General features: G+C 54.4%; 2 protein-coding genes across 5 annotated transcripts; both read right to left on the bottom strand.

The window, feature by feature from the left end:
* Window positions 1-77: 77 nt before the first annotated feature.
* NSUN5 (NOP2/Sun RNA methyltransferase 5) lies at window positions 78-5,456 on the bottom strand. 3 transcript variants are annotated; one of them, XM_069486338.1, is made up of 10 exons: window positions 5,364-5,456; window positions 5,113-5,235; window positions 4,436-4,610; window positions 4,254-4,362; window positions 2,567-2,705; window positions 2,364-2,479; window positions 1,848-2,026; window positions 1,443-1,653; window positions 1,222-1,362; window positions 78-1,147 (listed from the first exon to the last, which is right to left on the bottom strand). In XM_069486338.1, exons 1-10 carry the CDS (start codon window positions 5,454-5,456, stop codon window positions 1,033-1,035), a joined length of 1,401 nt encoding a protein of 466 aa, XP_069342439.1. In that variant the 3' UTR covers window positions 78-1,032. The 3 variants fall into 3 exon arrangements, with proteins under 3 accessions (XP_069342439.1, XP_069342441.1, XP_069342442.1); XM_069486340.1 differs by having other exon boundaries at window positions 1,057-1,142; XM_069486341.1 differs by lacking the exon at window positions 78-1,147 and having other exon boundaries at window positions 1,218-1,362; window positions 4,436-4,496.
* A 2,929-nt stretch (window positions 5,457-8,385) lies between these two features.
* LOC138394420 (E3 ubiquitin-protein ligase TRIM50) lies at window positions 8,386-16,697 on the bottom strand. 2 transcript variants are annotated; one of them, XM_069486367.1, is made up of 6 exons: window positions 16,285-16,697; window positions 13,022-13,117; window positions 11,959-12,189; window positions 11,821-11,843; window positions 10,296-10,420; window positions 8,386-9,359 (listed from the first exon to the last, which is right to left on the bottom strand). In XM_069486367.1, the coding sequence occupies exons 1-6, from the start codon at window positions 16,681-16,683 to the stop codon at window positions 8,770-8,772; spliced, it is 1,464 nt and encodes a 487-aa protein (XP_069342468.1). In that variant the 5' UTR covers window positions 16,684-16,697; the 3' UTR covers window positions 8,386-8,769. The 2 variants fall into 2 exon arrangements, with proteins under 2 accessions (XP_069342468.1, XP_069342469.1); XM_069486368.1 differs by having other exon boundaries at window positions 8,770-9,359; window positions 11,821-11,840; window positions 16,285-16,683.
* Between the last annotated feature and the right edge of the window lie 2,094 nt (window positions 16,698-18,791).

The raw sequence follows: 18,791 nt of genomic DNA, 5'->3' as shown, positions 1-18,791 counted from the left end.
AATATTTAAACATTTTTTAACAAAATAAAAATTTATTTTTGTATTTAAGCTAAATTGCCTTTTAAATTCCTTCAAGCTTGGTTCATCGAGGTGGTTAAGTATAAACGCTATTAACTAGAAATTAGCTGTATAGTAAGTTATGCCTGTGTGAAGAGGAGGCTCACGTGCTGTCCCAGGCAGCTTTCCTGAGGGACTAGAGCTCCTTCCGGACACGTTATATAAAACGTAATTCTTATTTTATAAATAATGTGATGTAGATGTAACTGGTCCCCCTCCCCCTTTAGTGACTGAGGTTGAATGTTTTGTGGCTGGGGACCACTCCTCCCCACCCCCCAGAAGAGCTCTGAAGTCCGACATGTTCATACGTGTCTGCGTGTGGAGCTGAGGAAGGAGCCCGAACCTCAAGTCCCAGATACCTGTTAGGATTGGAGGGGTGGGGGTGGGGCGCGGGCATAGAGATCAAGCGTCTACCTGTACCTTACGTAAGGTAGATCCTCTTAGTTTAAGTACTGAGCTAGTTTACCTCAGTTCCACAGGCAGGACAGTCGGCCCAGGCAGCCCTGAAGGAGGGCGTCCTGGCGCGCGTGAGTGTGAGTGTGTATGTGTCTGTGTGCGCGCACTGGACAGGAACGGGAGGCTGGGACTTTCCATTACAAATAAAGACTTAATTCCTGTTGAGTCTAGTTGGAATTTTTAGTATGAATGTGACATTTTTTTTTCCTGCTTATGTCATTAAGAATAAAAAAAACTGTGATCTATCACGGGCCATGTTCTGCTTTTTATTTTTGTGGGCAGCACTTCTCTCACCAGCAAAAACACAGGCCAGGAGAGGGACCCAAAGGACTGGGAAATCCACTCGGTGTGTCTTCCCAGCTGCAGAAACAGGGTCACCAGTTAACTTCCTACAGCAGTAAAAATGACCTTTCCAAACCCAAACTGCTGCCTGGGTATGAGGGTCCATGGGTTCTTGGTGGAGAGGCGGACTGGTGTCTTCATTGCCTACCATGAAAAAGTCAGAGCTTTGAGCACCTGCTACGTGCCAAGCGACGTGCTAGCACCAGCTGCCGCTTTCCGCCGTCTTTTCTTTCTCTTTGGGGCGGGGCTGGTCGTAAGTGCCGGTGCCAGTGCTTCAGCCTGTGAGACTGAGCTAGAAGAGAAGTACAGAAGTTAGATGTGCCCCAGTCATCCAGCATCTTTCAAGCAGGCCCCCCACTCACTCACCTTGGCACCTCTACCCGTTCAATGACGGCAATGAAGAAGCCACCAGTGAGCGTGGTTTCCGGGGAGGCCCGGAGGCAGTGCTCGGCACCTGGTAAAGTGCTGAGGCCTCGGTGGGGCCAGGAGGGCAGGACAGGAACTAGCCTGGGAGCAGGAACAGCACAGACTCGGTAAAAGAGAACAGCTCGGCTCCCCTCCTCCCGACCCTGGCGGACGCCCGTTACCTGAAGGCCCCTGGGTGCTGCTGCAGGGCATCTCGCACCACGTCTTCGTTCTCCTCTTGGCAAAGGGAACACGTGGAATAGACAAGGCGCTGCAGGGAGGGGAATGTGAGCGCATGGCGTAGAGCTCGCTGCTGGAACCCTGCCAGGGCGCGCAAGCGTTCCTTGCTAGGCGTGCCTGCCCCTGGCTCCTCCAGCTGTCTGGTCAGCATACCTAAGGAGAAGAGTGTTTTTCTTACATAGCTTTACAACCTGCCTTATTTTGTACTAAAGTCCTCACTTTGTACATTAGCCTAGGCTCCCAACACCATTAAAGAGCAGACAAAGACCAAAATGAAACGACTGCTACTCAGCTCTAGGCTACTCTGGACCTGTGAGTCCCTCGGCCACACTTTGTCCCCATCTCACCAGAGCCACTACAAGAAGGATCCAGCAGGATGTAGCGGACCTGACGATAACGTGGGTCCGAGGGTGACACTGCCAGGAAGTCCTCTTTGGCCAGCTCACAGCAAGACACTCCAGCCCGGGCCAGCAGAGTGGCCATAGACGCCAGCCGCTTGGCATCCAGGTCAAAGGCAAAGATCTTCCTGGGGTAGAGGGCAAAGTGGAGGTGAGGTGAGAATTTGTGCAGCACTAAGGGCCTATAGCTCTGACACACGCAACAATAACACGTTAAAGTCAGGACACACAAATAAACGGCCTAGGTGGTCCAGGATCAGAGGTAACTGACTTGGGGGCTCTGCCCCAAGGGCTAAGGCATCTACATCTCACACCTGCAACCCACTGGGAACCTGAGCATGGGGCTAACACCACGGACTGCTCAGGTTCAGCGGGTGACAGTTAAGGGAAAGCGTCCTTTCAGCCTTGGTTACCTACTGGGGAATACAGATCAGACCCCATCCCTTTCTAGACCGAGGCACTCACCCTTGGTTCTTCAGAAGAGCAGCCAAGTGACTGGTCTTATTGCCTGGGGCGGCACATGCGTCAATGACATGGGAGCCTGGTGGAGCGGCCAGCAGCATCGCTGGGAGACAGCTGGCCTGGCAGGGCACGGCAGTCGCGTGAACACAGACCCCAGGCTGGTTCCTCCCGCACCCCACCCCCCTCTCTCCCCCCATCTTCCCTACCTTGTCTTGTAGAATGAAGTGACCAGCTTGGTACAGTGGATGTTCATGCAGATCTGTCTGGGCAGGAAACACAAGCAGCTCTGGCAACAAGGGATCCAGAAGAAAATGCTTCCCTTTAAGGGCCCTTAAGTCGTCAAGGCTGCCAGGGAAAAAGAACAATTAATTCAACATTTTCTGAATTCCTCCATGCCAGGCCCCATTTTAACCGTTTTTCATGCAACAAATATTTGAAATGGCTATGAAGAAGACAGACAGTGATAAGATAGAGTTGGCAGAATCAGTGGTTAAGAGAATGGGTTCTCAGGCCAGACTAGGTTCAGGACCCCGCCTCTGCCACCTTCCAGCAGTGGGAGCATGGGCAAGTGATTTAATCTCCAGCCCCGATCTGCACTTCTGTAAAATGGTAGGTGTGAGGATTAAATGAGTTAATAAACTCAAAATACTTACTTGGCACAAACTAAGCACTCAATAAATGTTAGCAATTACTGTTCAAGCACAACTTTGGGGAAAGGTTACTTTACCAGGGTGCAAGGGGAGGTAAGAGCTGAGCTGATTCCCGATGGGTGAGGAGTTGGTAATACGAGGAGCTAAAGTTGAAGTGACAGTCACTGTAACTCTGCAAAGGAATACTGTCCATTCCACCTGACCAAGGCAGAAACAGGCCGAGAGAGTCACATGCCTCAGTTCAGAAAGCTATCAAGTGGCAGAGCTGGAATTCAAACCCAAACAAAGCCATTCTCTACTATTCCACCCTGGTTTCCAGGTAACATGCTAGAGGCAGAAGGAAGAATATCTAGAACAGATTGGGGAAAAGGGAGAGCAGAGGCACCTTCTCAGGGCTGGCAAAGGACAGGACAGGAGGTAGGTGTGAGTCCAGTGGAAGCAGGGAAACATCAAGGCAGGGACCAGCAACTGTGCCTGGAATGCCCAGTGCACGGAGCACCACGCAGACAGGCCTGGAGAGGAGGCAGGAGCAGCAGCACAATGGAGGGCCGGGAAAGGGTTTCAGCAGGGGAGCAGTGGTATCAGATCTGGGTTCAGATCTTTCTGCAGCCAACCACAAGGAGGAAAAAGCAGTGAGATAGTCTGGAAGTGGGGAGGCCAGTCCAGGGGGTTCTTTACCAACCCTGATAGGAACTGATGAGTGCCTAAAACTAGGCAATGTCCAAGAGGATGAAAAGAAAGGACTGGATTTGAGAACAATACTAAAGGTAGAGCAGTAAATGGAGAGACAGAAGGGAGGCATCTAGGATGATGCAGTTTCCGGCTTGACTAAATGGGTGAATGTGTGTATTTGTTATGTTAAAATTGGGATGCATGAGTTGTAAAGTTTGAAACGGAAGATGAATTCAATTTGACATAGGCAGAAATTGTGGTACCTGTGGGGCAGTTATATGAACTTGAGGAGGTAGGAGTACAAGAGAAGTGTATGCTGGGAGACAGGAATCATCAGTGGGGAGGTAGGAGTTAAAGCTAGAGACAAAAACTGAGGAATACATTAGAAGAACATGAGATGGGACTCCCAGGAGGAGGAAGACAGGCCTTGGAAGGAGATGCAGAAACTGCTGGAAAGGTAGGTAGGAAGAAAACCCTCAGAGTACAGTCACAATCACCCAGCCTCTCTCTTCCCAGTGCCCCCAGACACCTCCCTAGATGAGGGCAGCCAGGCTGGGTTCTAAGCTCTCACCTGGAAGCCCGACCCTGGTAGGAGAAACCTTGTCTCTTGAAATAATCAACTACATCATCACAGCAGGTCTTGAGAGTGTTCACGCGCACAAATCGAGGCACCTGAGAGGCTAAGAGGCAATCAGTGGTGAGCGGGCAGCAACAGGCCCTCTCCTCTGCCCTCCCCCACAACTTCCAGCTCACCTGAGCCAGGCCTGGATTCCACTTCCAGCAGGTCCTCATTCCGGCTCACACCCCGATGAACCTTGAGCCTGGCTAACTCAGCCTTGAGTCTTGCCTGGTGCCGGCCCAGCACAGGCTTCCATCGGCCTCCACCCCCTCGAAAGCCCTTTCCCAACAACAACTCATAGACTAGCACCTGGGGATGGGGAACCAAAAAACCCAAGCATTAATGCCTTAGAACTCTATGGAGTGTTGGAGCTGGAAGCTCTAAACACACCACCTGTCCATACGGTTACAGGTAAAGGTGGGGTACCTTATCCAAGATCACACAAGTAATTAACGGCAGATAGAGGATTGGAACCTGGCATCTTCTCAGTCCTGGACCGTTTCCCCGTGGACGCTCACCAGCGCAGCTGTGGACCCCAACCACCACCCCCTTGCCAACACTGTCCTTCCGTTTTCTTAGAGTCTGTGCCAGTGCTAATTTGTACTTCTGTTCCTACTTAATCCTTCACATAAAACTCCAAATTAAAGCATTTTCACCCCTTCTCAATTCGTAACCCAGTGAGGGGCCGCTCAATTTATGAGGAGCGACTAGTTCCAATCACGCCGTGCACGGCAGCAGAGCCGTAACCAGTTTACAGACCCCCTAACCCTCATGGCTCTCCCCGGCCCCACTCCCACCCTCCGCCTGTCACCTTAGCCAGGTGCGGCCGCAGCTTCTTCTCGGCGCGGAGGAGACCGGCGCTGGCGATCACGGCGTCCAGCACGGCGGAGTAGCGCTGCGTCTCGCACACCAGCGCGTACAGCTGCTTCACGTTCTGCGCGTGGCCCAAGGGAGACACGCTGTGCCGGGGACAGCGCTGACCGCCGCGCCCAGCCCCGCCACCCGCTCCCCGGTCGGCCTTGCCCCTCTCTGCCCCCCACGGCCTGCGCCCGGCCCCGCTACCTGGAAGCCGCTGGAGTACACCAGCCCCTTGATGGAGCCCTGGCGGCTCTCCACGCCCGCCAGCACGGCCGCCGCAGCCGCGTACAGCGCCATAGTCCCATGCACCTTTGCGGCTCTGTCGCAAAGCACGCCTGGCTCTGCGCCCGCCCGGACTTCCGGGGTCAAAGGTCACGAACCTTTCAGGACCGGAAACCCCGTGCCCGTCTAAGTCCTCCAGAGGCGTGTGTCGGTTTATACAGCAGTTGTAGTAAGGAGTGCGACTTTGGGAGCCAATTTCGCCACTTTTTCACTAGTTTTTCTATTTTTCACTAGTTTCTATTTTCAATTTTGCCAATTTGGTGGGATTTTACTGCCGTTTTAATTAAATTTCTGTTACTGAGTTTGAATAGCCTCACAATTATTGGTCATATCCTATGTCGTCACATATTAATGTCTTTTGCTCAGTTTTCTACCGTCTGTCCCTCAGTGCCCTTTAGGCATTAACAACATATGCCTCTTGTCTTAGGTATTGAGGTTTTTCCGGTTTATTGTTGCCTCTTAATGTGGTTTACAGTTGTTTGGGACATTTTCGTTTATGGTGTGTGCCTTTGGTGTCATGCTTGGAAGTCCTTTCACACCTCTACAATATAGAAATCACTTATGGCTTTTTTTTTCCCCTGCACAAACCTTTAATCCATTTAGAGTTCATTTTGGCATATGAGGTACGGAAGGGCTCTGTGTTTCCACATGGCCTGCTTTGTCCATGGATTGCAGTGATTCATTTGTAGGAACATTTTCCCCAGCCTGAGCTCTGGGAGGACAGGAATTGAGTGGTACTTGTCTCTGTGTCCCCAATACCTTTTTGGTTACTGGTACGTAATAGGTTGATTGAACAAAATGAATAAATCTGGTACACATGTATCTCAAGCATTCAAGTAGACAGGTCCCCATGGAATAGAATATCCCAGCCTGCCCTGCTGCCCTGCTAGGATTGCTAACAGCACATCAGCAAGCATTTTGCAAGAGGATTGACTATAGTCTACATTAAAATTACTGAGTTGTTTAAAGCTTTAACCAACTTTTCTACCTCTAGGGATTTTTTACTTTTTTTTTTTTTTTTTTTTTGAGACAAAGTTTCACTCTATCACCCAGGCTAGAGTGCCGGGGTGTCAGCCTAGCTCACAGCAACCTCCAACTCCTGGGCTCAAGTGATCCTCCTGCCTCAGCCTCCCAAGTAGCTGGGACTACAGGCGAGCACCACCTCGCCCAGCTAATTTTTTCTATTTTTATTAGAGACAGGGTCTCACTCTTGCTCAGGCTGGTCTCAAACTCCTGAGCTCAAGCGATCCTCCTGCCTCGGCCTCCCAGCATGCTAGGATTATGAGATGGCCTTGAGGCAGCGCCTCACCAGCCTCCCATCCCTCGGATCACTCAACAGGCTATGCAGGTCAATCTGTGGCCTGTGAGAGTCTGTGCCTGGACACCAGGGTGGCGCTGTCCCCCACAAAGGCTCTCAGCCCCACAGACCAGCAGCACAGGGCTGTGGATCTCTCTGAAGCACCATGTCTCAGGTGATTCGGCCCCAGCCATTCTTCCTCTTCAATTTTCAGACTCTTGGGCAAGAATTCACTTGTCCCAGCCTTGGTCTGGCGTGGACACCTGCCCTGTCTGCTGCGAGCATGGGCAGGTTCACCATGCCCAGACTAGGCCTTCAGGCCCACTCCTTGTGCCAGGCAGTTTTCAGGGATGAGCTGGCCCCTACTTGCTTCTGCTTTGAATAGTGTCGTTTCCATCTCGTCTACCTGAGAGGAAAATCAGAGAGGTCTTTGAGGACAGATCAGTGATGGAGTGGTGATGTGACTCTAACCACAGACCAAGTGTACAGGAAGTGGAAGCAAGATCTGGCCCCACCAGAGTTTAGAGATGTGTGTATGTATGAGTGAGAGAGGCAGGGTCTCACTCTGTTGCCCAGGCTGGAGGGCAGTGGCACCATCATAGCTCACTGAACCTCAAACTCCTGGTCTCCAGTGATCCTCCTGCCTCAGCCTCCCGAGTAGCTGGGACTACAGGCACATGCCACCATGCCCGGCTGATTTTTCTCATTTTTTAGTAGAGATAGGGGTCTTGCTATGTTGCCCAGACTGGTCTCGAACTCCTGGCCTCAAGCAATCCTCCTGCCTCAGCCTCCCAGAGTGCTGGGATTACAGGCGTGAGGTACTGAACCTGGCCAGAGCTTCTTTTAAAGACTCACACGTGGGGGGATCCATCATCTCATCTCACCACTGCCTGAGGTGCGGCTTCTGTTTGATTGACTCTGGAACCACGAGGATCGGCTGGATTCTCCCGTGCCTGGTAAACAGCTCGCACCTGCCTGACAGCTGCTTGGCTTGTGGATGGCAGTTCCCAGGTGAACAGAAGGCTGCTGCTCTGTTTGAAGAAGAGTCAGGAAAAGCTTTTTCCTTTTGAGCTACTTACAGCTTAGAGAATTTGGCATTCCGAAGACTGGAGGTGATCCACCAAAGCCTGCAAATCCCCCTCATTTGGAATCCCGTGGGCCCGATCTGTCTTCCGTCGCCAACGCACTGCTGCTAAAGTTACACGGTATCAAGCACCTGCCCCCAAAGGCTCAGGGACAATTGCAGAGGAGGAGGGTGTGTGAGATACAAGAGCTGGATCCGGGGGTGGAGAGTAGAGGCCAAAGTAACTCTGTCTTGGATGCTGACCGGCCATGTTGACAGTGACCCCTGTTCTAGGAATTCCACTAAGATTTCCACTTTATCTCCTGTTACTGTAAGTCCTGCCCCGAGGCAGGTGCACTTAGCGTTCCTGCCTCTCGGGGGGGGGGGCCTCCACGTCACTTGTCCTCCCCGTTCCTGCCGTGTGGTCTGGGGGTAATGATGGGCGCCCCCCTTCTGGGCTCACCACCTCTCAAGACATGGCCTCTGTTTGTAAGTCACAATTAAATGTTTCTTCCTAAGGAAGAAAAAAAAAAGACTCGTGCATAAAACCGTCTGTAGGTACAGCAACTAATATTTGCAGGTCATTTAATGAGAAAGAAATAATGTCAAATTTATTATCCTTAACAGCTGTAGAAAGTTGACAGTGATAAGGAAAAGGTGTATTGGGATGTCTGATCCTCAGCTGGAAGAGTCAGCACGGAGAGCATGTCTGGAGGGACCCGGGGAGCTCAGTGTGTCCTGTGGGTGCCAAGGCCTGGCTCTGCTCACTCGGGCAGAAGTTAACAAATGCACCCCCGACCGACTGGAAACGGCTTGTGGTCCTTCTCCCTACCATTTAGTGTCCTTGAACACACAGGCATGAAGACCTTCCCAAACAATGAAGACGTCATTGTTTGGGACCCAGGGGAACCTGGGGTCCCCAGTGCTCCACTGGGATGGGCCTGTGGGCAGGTGGGACCACGGCAGCCCTACAGCTTGGTGGGCTGCGCGGGGGTGAGGGGGTCAGGCCCGCCGGGCGGGGGCACCACCATGGGCAGGGAGTTGCTGCCTCTCTCGTGCCAGCACACGTCCAGGATGGGGTAGAGCTTGCCCTGGAAGTCAGCCTGGAACGTGTAGAGCAGTCGCAGGTCATCAGGCCGGTCGGCGTCGAAGAAGGTGAGCTCGCCCTGCTCGTAGTGCAAGTAGAGCCCGATGCGGTGGGGGTGGCCCGTCACCGGCAGGGGCACCCGCGGGCTGGCAAAGGCCTCGTACACCCGGCCCTCCTTCAGGCCGATCAGCCAGACGCCGTGCTCCGGGGACTTGTTCAGCTTGCCCTTGCGGCTGGCCGTGCCCTTGATGACCCCCAGGCGCCAGTCGCTCTTGCTGCCCACCACCACCTCCCAGTAGTGGCGGCCGCAGGAGAAGCCCTGTCTGGCCAGGACGCAGGTACTGTAGTCGAAGCGCTCGGGCTGGCTGTCGCGCCGCTGGGCCAGGAGCCCGCACTGCACCACCGTGTTGCCCTTGGAAAGCTCCAGGAGAGGGTGGGCGGTGGCAGGGTCCAGCTTGAGAGACTCCGGGGCTGGGAAAGAGGTCAGGGAAGGCCTGTTCAGCAGGGAGGCGGCAGACCCTGCCCAGGCAGGCTGGTTGCAGGCCCTGGGCTTCTGATGGAGAGGAACCGAGTCCTCCCCAACCTTATATCCCCAGGGCCGAGACGGGGCCAGGCACAGGGCTGCTCACTGACTGAATGAATGAATGATGCCCAAAGGGTGGAAAAAGTCGACACTGTGAGCCGAGGAGTTCCGGTAAGGGAAAGGCGCAGGTGCTGATGGAAGGACCCGGAAGACACCTGTCTTGTGCTCACAGCTCAGCCCCGAGGTTTTCTGGAGAATCCGTAACTGCAAGTCTTATTTGCCGGCCTAGTCGGCCCATTCAAGGACAGACCATCCCAACTGACCTTTTTGCTGGCTACCAGCTAGTCCGTTTACCCCAAAAATGTGCAAACAAAATTCACTGTTCACAGACTGCAGTTTTCTTCCTCCCTCTCCACTTTTCTTTTATATAAACCTTGTTTTTGCCTTTGGCAGATTAAATCAGTTTGTTATTGATCTTCCTTATGCTCTAAACAGTAAGCCAGTAATAAAGGAATTAATTAAATGTCTTTGCATTATTTTTTGGCAGAGAGCGCTAGCTACACACACACACACACACACACACGTACACATGTGTGTATATGTACACAAACTATGCAGCCCAGCCGGGTGGGTGTTAATAGCCCCTCTTTACAGATGAGGAACCTGAGGCTCAAATTGCACAACTTGCCCAGGCCCTGGGCTAGTAAGGGATGGAGATGACCTTGAACCCAAGCTGTTTCAACCCCAGCCCCATGCTCTCACCATGACACTAAACAAACCTCCCTCTGAGCTCTACGTGGCTTAAACTCTCTCCCATGCCATCGATGAACTGCTGCCCACCCTGGGCGGCAGCCCCCAGGAAGGAGGACTGGTTGGGGCCTTACCTGGCAGAACTTTCCGGAAGAGCCTCTTCCACACAGTCAGCTTGATGTCAGCCTGGTGAAGGCCTGGCTTGAAGGAGATGGGACTGAATGCACCTTCCAAGGGCCGGGCCTGCTGCAGCTCTGCTCTGCAGGTGACAGGTCACGGTATGGGGGAGCTATGCACCCCGAGGCCAGGTGGGGCCCTCATACCCTGTGGGAATCGCCCAGCCAAACCCACAGCTCGGGGCTGTGCACTCACGATGCCCGCCACTCCCTCCCCTCCACACCCCTCCACACCCCTCCAGAGAGGACCTGCCTGCCTCCTAGAAGGGGAAACACTATAGCAATGGTTCTCAAGGTGCAGGTCCAGGGACCAGCAGCATCGGCATCACCTGGGAACTGGTTAGAAATCCAGGTCCCACCCCTGACCTGCTGATCAGAAACTGATTACGGAGGCCCAGCAGTCTGTTTAAATCAGCCCTGCAGGTGTTTCCAGTGCTGAAGTTTGAGAACAACTTCTCTACCTGAACCTGACCCCAGCCACAGCTGGAGCGGATGCCCGCTCCAAACCGAGCCAGTCAGATTCTCTGTCCATACACGTAAACCCATGTCTCCTAACCACATTGTCCCCAAGACTAAATGATATTTGCGGCCAGATGCAATGGTTCACACCTGTAATCCTAGCACTCTGGGAGGCCGAGGTGGGAGGAGCTTGAGCTCAGGAGTTTGAGACCAACCTGAGCAAGAGCAAAACCCCATCGCTACTAAAAGTAGAAAAATAGACAAGTGTTGAGGCGTGTGCCTGTAGTCCCAGCTACTCGGGAGGCTGAGGCAGGAGGCTCGCTTGAGCTCAGGAGTTGGAGGTTGCAGTGAGCTATGATGACGCCACGGCACTCTACCCAGGGAGACAGAGCAAGACTCTGTCTCACAAAAAAAAAAAAAAAAAAAAAAAAATTTTCATTAAATAAATTTGAGGAAACAAGGAGACTTCCAAGAAGCAGACCTGCGGAGCCTTGGGAGCCGCACACCTGTTCATTTGTCGGGACATGGGTCTGCTCCCTCCCATGATCCGCGGAGCGTGTTCCAAGGCCCCTCATGCCGCCACTTCCCACCTTGTCCCCATTCCTCCTGGCATCCGACTCCGCATCCAGCAACACCGAGCTCCTCATGGTAGCCCAGAGTCCACACACACCTCACCCTTTCATGCGACTGCTCCCCACTCCGCCTGCCTGGCACACCCTGCTCAGCTAGCACAGCTGTGCACCTTTGCCAGTCCACCCGGTGTCCCCTCCTCCTCTGGTATTTCTGTACTTTGAAGGCACATCTGTTATTCTAGGTACCAAGAGCGGCGTAGCCATCTGCCTCCCCACCGGTCTGTGAGAGCCCTGAAGGCAGGGATGTGACCTTTCTCTGTTTCCCCTGGACTCGGTCACAGCCAGATGTGGGCAGCTGCTGCAGGGGCGCGGGTCAAGCTGAATGGAGGGACCGGTGGGCCAAGCTCCCCGTGCCGAAGCCCTCTGCCTGCAGCCCCCTCTGGGGTTATTACCTGGAGGTCATGGAGTGGAACTTCTGAAAGACAAGAAAGAGGCAAGTTAAGGCTAGGGAGTGGCTCTTGGAAGCTGAGGGCCATTAGGAAGGGGAAGGCTCTGGGGCCTCGCATGGGGACGCACCCTTGACAACTCACCTGGATGAACTCGTGGTGACTCTCATTGCTGAACTGCTCCAGCACATGCTCAGCCTGGGCTAGCCGCTCCCGAGTGCCCTGGGCCTGCTCCAGCTGCATGTCCAGGGAGGCCACCAGGCCACGGGTGTGACCCTCCATCCTCTCCAGGCAGCGGGCCTTCTCCTTGTCTACCAGGTGGTGCAACTCCTGAAACTCGCGGCGGATCACCCAGCTGAAGACATCGGACTCATTCTGGGACAGGGAAGGCTGGTCACAGCAGAGTCACAGCTGAGCTGCCTGGCTCTGGCTGGCCTCAGTGTCACCAGGGCCTCCCTTACTGGGCTGGCCCTGGCACCCGAGTCCCAGGGGAGGCCACATGGGATGACACATGCTAGGGAGTTTACACTGCTTGGGGAGCCATTGAGGTGGCAGTGGGGGAGGGTGACCAGTGGCAGGGGAGAGGCTGGACCCCCAGCTCCCATTCCAAGCAGAGTGGTTCTGCTTTAGCCTGTTTTAACTATGCAAGTGCACATAAGATTTTGTTTTATCACAGGGTCCCGCAACTGAAAGGAACCCGACAGGCCCTAGGAGAGCAGGCTTTGGAGTGAGAAGCCCAGAATTCCCCATGGGACCCTCAGATCTGCCCCTGTCAGACAAGGGTAAGACCTCCTCCCTCTCTGGTCTGGGGTGCCACACCCCCAGCCCCCATGTGCCTCTCGTTTAGGGAGATCAGACAGCGCCTGCGCTCCCAGGTACTTGACCAAGGCAGGCTGTCAAGGTCAGGCAGACACAGCGGGCACAGGGGGAGCTGTGCCCACGCTTTGGGCTGTTTACCTCTGGGTCTCAAGTTCTGGGTTATCTCAGTCCCAAGGACACGGAGGACAAAAGCCAACTTGGAGCCAGTGCTGACAACTGGATTGAATTCTGCTAAAAGGCTTTGCACTTGCCCCACCCCGCCCTGGAATGCTTTGAATTCTGGCTTTATATGGAAGGTGTGGTTTTCTGTAGACCAATCAGAACCGGGCTCTGGGGGAACATGAAGGTGGCTGGCCCAGGGCAGGGGGCAGAGAGAAAGGGCACTCACGACAATCCGGGTCCTGTTGTTCACCAGTTTGGCAATAAGTTCGTCTACCTTCTTCTGCTCCTGCTTGAGGTCGGAGATGAGGGCTGCAAGCTCCTCCTGGAGGGGACAGGCCATGGCCCATGAGCACCACCCTTCCGCCCTCTCAGCTCCGTGGGGCCGCTTTCTTGGGAGCATCCCAATGGCCACGAGCACCCCCAGGGAACCAGGCTGGGGATGAGAGCTTCCCAGGTGCCTTTGACTCCCAGGTAGGTAAGATTATCCAAGAATATTCCACACTGACAGCAGGGATGGCCCAGGCAGGAGAAGATCTCCATGACCTGGCGAGAGATGTGAAACATTCAGCCACCCAGAAGTCACCACAGCACATCTGACAGTGACAGTTACCAATCTGAAGCCAACACTCCCTGCACTGAATGCTGCCTGTCGGGGACCCACGGGGTAAACTCTCTGGTCACCAGCAGATCCAGAGTTAGTGGGCAACTCTGATCGAGAGTCATTACAAAAAGCCTGGCCCCAAGTGCGGCTAATTCGGGGTCAGTGGTGCTCAGAGTGGCCCAGGTTAAACCTGGGGACCCCCCACTCTCTATAAACACCTGGATCCATCCCTGGCCCCAAATCTGACCTCACCTTGGGGGTGGCAACCCGGCCCCCCTGGATCACCATCTAGCTCCACTACTTGACCAAGAACTCCACCGGTTTATGCCCAGGGGGCGTATGGAATCTTTGGCTTAGATTGTTCCCAAGCACGAGAGCTGCAAGAGCCGTTCAGGCAGGGAGTTGAGTAAAGCATAAAGCAAGTGCACACACAGGCCTTGCTCTGGGTAACGAGGCATCAGAACATCTCACAGCGGCCTGAGAAGGACATAGCAATGGTCACCGTCTGGAGGCAGAGATGGGACTAGTTCCTTCCCATCAACTGGGCCACAGTGGCCAGGCACAGTGGCTCATGGATGTAATCCCAGCACTCGGGGAGGCTGAGGCAGAAGGATTGCTTGAGGCCAGGACTTTGAGACCAGCCTGGGCAACCTAGCAAGATCCCATCTCTATAAAAACAACAACAACAAAACTGGGCCACAGTGAGAGGAAGTAAATTATGTAAATGATCCATCCATCAATCAAGTATCTCAAGATCTCAATAACAGGAGGACACAGGAATGCCTGCAAGGGAACAGGTAACGGAATTGCTCTCTGTGTTGCAGCACAGAGAGGAATCCTGGAATCATATAATAAAAACCCAAATCCAAAATGAGGACGCAAGCTGGGCCCTACCTCCCGGCCTGTCTCTCACCTGGGCGGCACTTCTGCCGATAAAACGCAGACTCATCTTCCTCGCCCTGCACTTGGCTTCCTCCTTCCACGCCCCCTCACCTGCTCTTGCCCAGGTAACCAGTTCCTACTGCTGCACCGAACAGACTGTCTCCAGTCCTCGCGGACGTTTCACACACGTGACCTCATTCTTAAGTGCTCTGTCCCTCCCACTGCAGGAGGCCCCACAGCCAGTGTTCCCGCTCCCTCTGTCCATCCTTTCTGTCCCCTTGTTGGGGTTCTCTCTCGTTTTATCCAAATCTTAAATCCTGGTGCTCCTTGAGGTCATCGATGTCTTTCCTCGTCACCGCAGCCTCTCCTGGGTTGGTCTTCTCCACTCTGGTGGCTTCTGTAAGTCACTCCCTGTCTCTTGTCCTGAGCCCCAGTGCTCTCCTGGTTTCCAGATCCCTCAGACCCACCTGCAGGCCCCAGCACGCCCAAGCCTCCCCATGCAAGGGGAACTGGCAGGCCTGGCGTCCAGCTTGCTGCCTCCCTCTCCGTCCTTTCCATCCGCAGCTGTCAGGGCCTTCTCTTCCCCACCTGCTAAATGCTCCCGACTCTGCACCAGGTTCCTTCCCACTTCCCACCTGCTCAGTGCCTGGCGCCCTCATCTCCTGCTCTGTCCTTCAGCTCCAAGCTACCCTCCACCAGAGGGACCTGACCACATGGCCGCCCTGCTTAGCCCGCCCCCACCTTGCTCTCCCGCTGGCTCTATGGGATGACCTCTGTGTCCTCCAGCAGGCCATGCTGTCTTCAGGCCTGCGTGCGTTTCCTCCTCTGCTTTCCTGGCAAGTCCTCCTTGCAGTGCAGGTCTCAGCTTAGCAGTCCACTTCCTCCAGGAAGCCATCCCTGACCACCTGTGGCCATGCGGGACCCACGTTCTAGGTGATCTTGCCTGTGTTTAACCTTGACAGCAGCCCTGACACAAGGACCGCTCCGTCAGACCCTCAGACTGTGAGCGCCTCTGGCAGGGCAAGCCTCTTCCCCACTGCTGTCCCACAGGGACTAGCACGGCACCTGGCATATATTAGACGCCCAGGAAACGCATGAGGTAGTAGGGGCTGCTGATAACCTGGCCAGCCCTGTGTGCCTTTTCTACTTGTCTCCCAGGGCTCGGCAGTGAAGCAATACTGCCCGGAGCAGTCCAGTCGGCCAGGAGACAGCCCGGAACAGCCCCTCTGCCTCTCCTTTCCCTGCCCCCTCAGTCCTCACGCTCACTTCTCATCCCCCCATAGTCACCAGGTCAAGGACCCACCTTCCTATCACGAGAGCCTTCCTGCCCTTTCTTCACCTAATTGTCAGTGGAAAGAAAACTGGCCTCGGCTTGAGTCCTAGCTCTGCGATTGACAAGGCTGTGTGACCTTGGAAGAAACTGTTGCCTTCTCTGAGCCTCGGGTCCCTCATTTGTAAAATACAGTAACAACCCCACCCTGTCTGCCTCGCAGAATTGTTCTAAGGAATAAATGAAGTTGTGTAGATGAAACGGTTTCATAAACCTCAGATCCACACAGTAACCTAACACGGTGCTGTTAATATTACTAACAGTCATTTCAGGTATTGATTCAACAAAGACACTTTGGACATTAACTATGTGCCAGGCACGGCTCTAGGCTCTGAAAAACACCAGGGAACGAGACAAAGTCCCCACCCTAACAAGCCAGAGAGGGCGGGCAGGGGAGCCCTCAAGGAACAAACCAGGACTGCAAAGAAAAGGCAGGGGGAGGGGCTGGCAAGAGACTCGGGGGCGGGGGCTATCATGTGCAGTCCCCGCACCTGGTTTGAGCAGTTGCTCCAAATGCGCAATGAACGAACGCGCCAGGGTAGGGCTCCAGGGAAATCGAGTCCTGGCCCTGGTGTCCTGCTTTGTGCCAGGTGATGGCGCCAGAGAGCGCGGGGACCCGGCTCCACGGTCCACCAGCGGGCGCTGCCCCCGCTCCCCGCCCGCCCCCACGCCTCACCTTCATGCGGCTGTAGACGGTGGAGACCGGCGTGACCTGGTGGTGCTGGTGGGAGCCCAGCAGGCCGCAGAGGCCGCAGATGAGCTGCTGGTCCTTCTCGCAGAAGAGGCTGAGCGGGTTGCGGTGGTGCGCACAGACCTTGGGCTCCGGGTCCCCGGGGAGCCGCAGGGCTTCGATCACCCGGGCCAGGGAGACGTTGGGCGGGGAGCTGCTGCCGTCCACCGCCTGCCGGCACACGGGGCAGCGCAGCACGGCGTCGCGGTGGCAGGACAGGGAGACCAGGCAGCCCTTGCAGTAGGAGTGGCCGCACTGCAGCATCAGGGGCTCCTTGAAGACCTCCAGGCAGATGGGACACAGAAGCTGGTCCTCCAGCTCGGGCACGCTCACCTGCCAAGCCATCCGCGCTGCCTGGGCTGGAACACAGGTAGCCACCCTCAATCCTCTCCCGTCCCCCTGCCCGCCACTTGCCAGCCAGCCCCAACCCCAAGGGCCGCCAGAATTTCAGAGGGAAGGATGCCAGTCCCAGATTCGAGTCCTAACCCTCTATGACCTTGGGCCTCGGTTTCCCCATCTGTAAAACCAAAGGCTTAAATGCAAAATGGTCCCTTGGAGATACCTGATTCTATATTTTTTGCTCAGATTTGGGGGCAAACATGACCCCATCTGTGGGTCATTTGGAGGGATACAGATGATGCAAGCTCCAGCCCCAGCAGGTGTCCACACCTAGAACCCGACAGCAAACGCATGCAAAGCTCCTCCCACCTTCTGCAGCAGTTCCCAAACTTCCAAGCAACTGTTGAAAGTACAGCTGTAATAGAGATCCCAGAGCCCCACCTTCAAGGACTCTGCTTCGGGGGGTTCTCCAGTGAAACCCGGACATCTACATTATAGTAGACACCCCCAGGAAATTCCACAGTGTCCAGGACCTAGCAGGCCTGTGTCCTAATCTCCCACCCAGTCCCCTGTAAAAACCGTCAGAGAGACAGAAGCACCAGGGTGAAGTCAGCAGCGGCCCTGGGGACAGCCTTGACATTGGACTACCTGGTTTCTCACGATCCACCGGGCCTCCCACTGGGGTCTCAAGCCAGCACTGCTGACTGGATCACACGGCCTTTTCTTCTTCCCAGGAGGGGACAGCAGGCACTGAGACCTGAGAAGTGCAGCTGGACGTCCGCTCCACTGCCTGGTCTCTGCCCCTTCTCTCCTCCCCTTTCCCAGCAACACCCCCATGTCCCCAAGGTCACCAAGAATCAGGTGGAAACTGGGTCACATCACGGGACTGGGAGGCAGCCTTTGCTGGGCCCGCTCTGATAACTGCGATATTCAGGTGCTGGCCTTGGCCAAAACAGGGGGAGGGGCGGAGAAGGGGCCCTGGCACACCATCCACACCTCACCTGCCCCCAACAGGGGCAAACAGGTGCTGTAGAACATGTGCTGGGGAACATGAGACTCTTTCTCAATCTCAGTCTCTCTCTTTTTTTTTTTTTTTTAGAAATTTGAAGGTATTTTACTTACTTGGATGTTTAAATTGAGGTATAACTTACATAAGTATCCAACTCTTAACCACACGGTTTGATAAACATTTTACCTGTGTGTACTTACTCTCAAGATCAAGATGTGGAACGTTTCCAGCACTCAGAAGGCTCCCCTGGGCCTCCTCCAGTCAGAGCCCTAACGAGGAAAGCCGCTGTCCTGACTCAGCCTCCCTATTGTCATCACGTCACCGTGAGGCCTGCTTTTGAATTTCACATGAGTAGAATCACAGAGAATGTACTCTTTTGTGTCTGGCCTCTCCACTCATTATTATTGAATTATGAACTTTTTAAATGTGAAGTCTTTCAAGGTTTAGAAGTTCAGTGGCATTCTTTTATACAGTTCATGGATATTATGGTCCTAATATACTGCCACGGTTTGAGTGTCTCCCAAATGTCATCTGTTAGAACCTCAATCCCCGGTGTGGCAGTAGTGAAAAGTGGTGTGTCATTGTCATGAGGGCTCTGCCCCCAGGAATGGATTAGTCCATTAACGGATTAATGGGTTAATGGATTAATGGTTACCATGGGAGCGGGACTGGTGGCCTCATGAGAAGAGGAAGAGACACCCGAGCTAGCAGCTCAGCCCTCACTGTGTGATGCCCTGTGCCACCTGGGTGTGGGGAGCGGTCTAGGCCTCCTAGTGTATCCGCCCAGGACATGCATAGTCAGGCCCTCCACCTATCCCTGTGGGACACGCTTGTGGGACACACCTATCCGGGGCTATAAAAGCAGCTTGCATTTCCTGTTCGAGGTCTCTCGCCATGTAACTGTTTGTAGGTGCCTCATTAAACTACTGCTGGAAGAACTCCAACTGGTCGTGTCGTACTTGCTGGCGACTGCGGCGCGACAAGTGGTGCCGAAACCCGGGAACTCTTGCACCAGGCGGAGACGACCTCATTAGAGGTGAGTTCAGAACCACAGTAGTTGAGGTAGGGTCGGACCCCCCCCCCCCGAGAGTGCTTTGATATGGGG

The sequence above is a fragment of the Eulemur rufifrons genome, chromosome 14, assembly GCF_041146395.1.
Source record: "Eulemur rufifrons isolate Redbay chromosome 14, OSU_ERuf_1, whole genome shotgun sequence".
Lineage (NCBI taxonomy): Eukaryota > Metazoa > Chordata > Mammalia > Primates > Lemuridae > Eulemur > Eulemur rufifrons.
Note: the sequence above shows the minus strand (reverse complement) of the source record. Positions and strands in the feature narration are given on the sequence as shown.

Coding starts and splice junctions, on each gene's coding strand:
- NSUN5 (XM_069486338.1), bottom strand. CDS start 5,456: ATGGCGCTGTACGCGGCTGCGGCGGCCGTGCTGGCGGGCGTGGAGAGC. Junction 5,236..5,363: donor TGTACTCCAGCGGCTTCCAG/GTAGCGGGGCCG, acceptor GGCCACGCGCAG/AACGTGAAGCAGCTGTACGC. Junction 4,611..5,112: donor TGCGGCCGCACCTGGCTAAG/GTGACAGGCGGA, acceptor CCCCATCCCCAG/GTGCTAGTCTATGAGTTGTT.
- LOC138394420 (XM_069486367.1), bottom strand. CDS start 16,683: ATGGCTTGGCAGGTGAGCGTGCCCGAGCTGGAGGACCAGCTTCTGTGT. Junction 12,190..13,021: donor ACAACAGGACCCGGATTGTC/GTGAGTGCCCTT, acceptor TCCCTGTCCCAG/AATGAGTCCGATGTCTTCAG. Junction 10,421..11,820: donor TTCCACTCCATGACCTCCAG/GTAATAACCCCA, acceptor TGTCACCTGCAG/AGCAGAGCTGCAGCAGGCCC.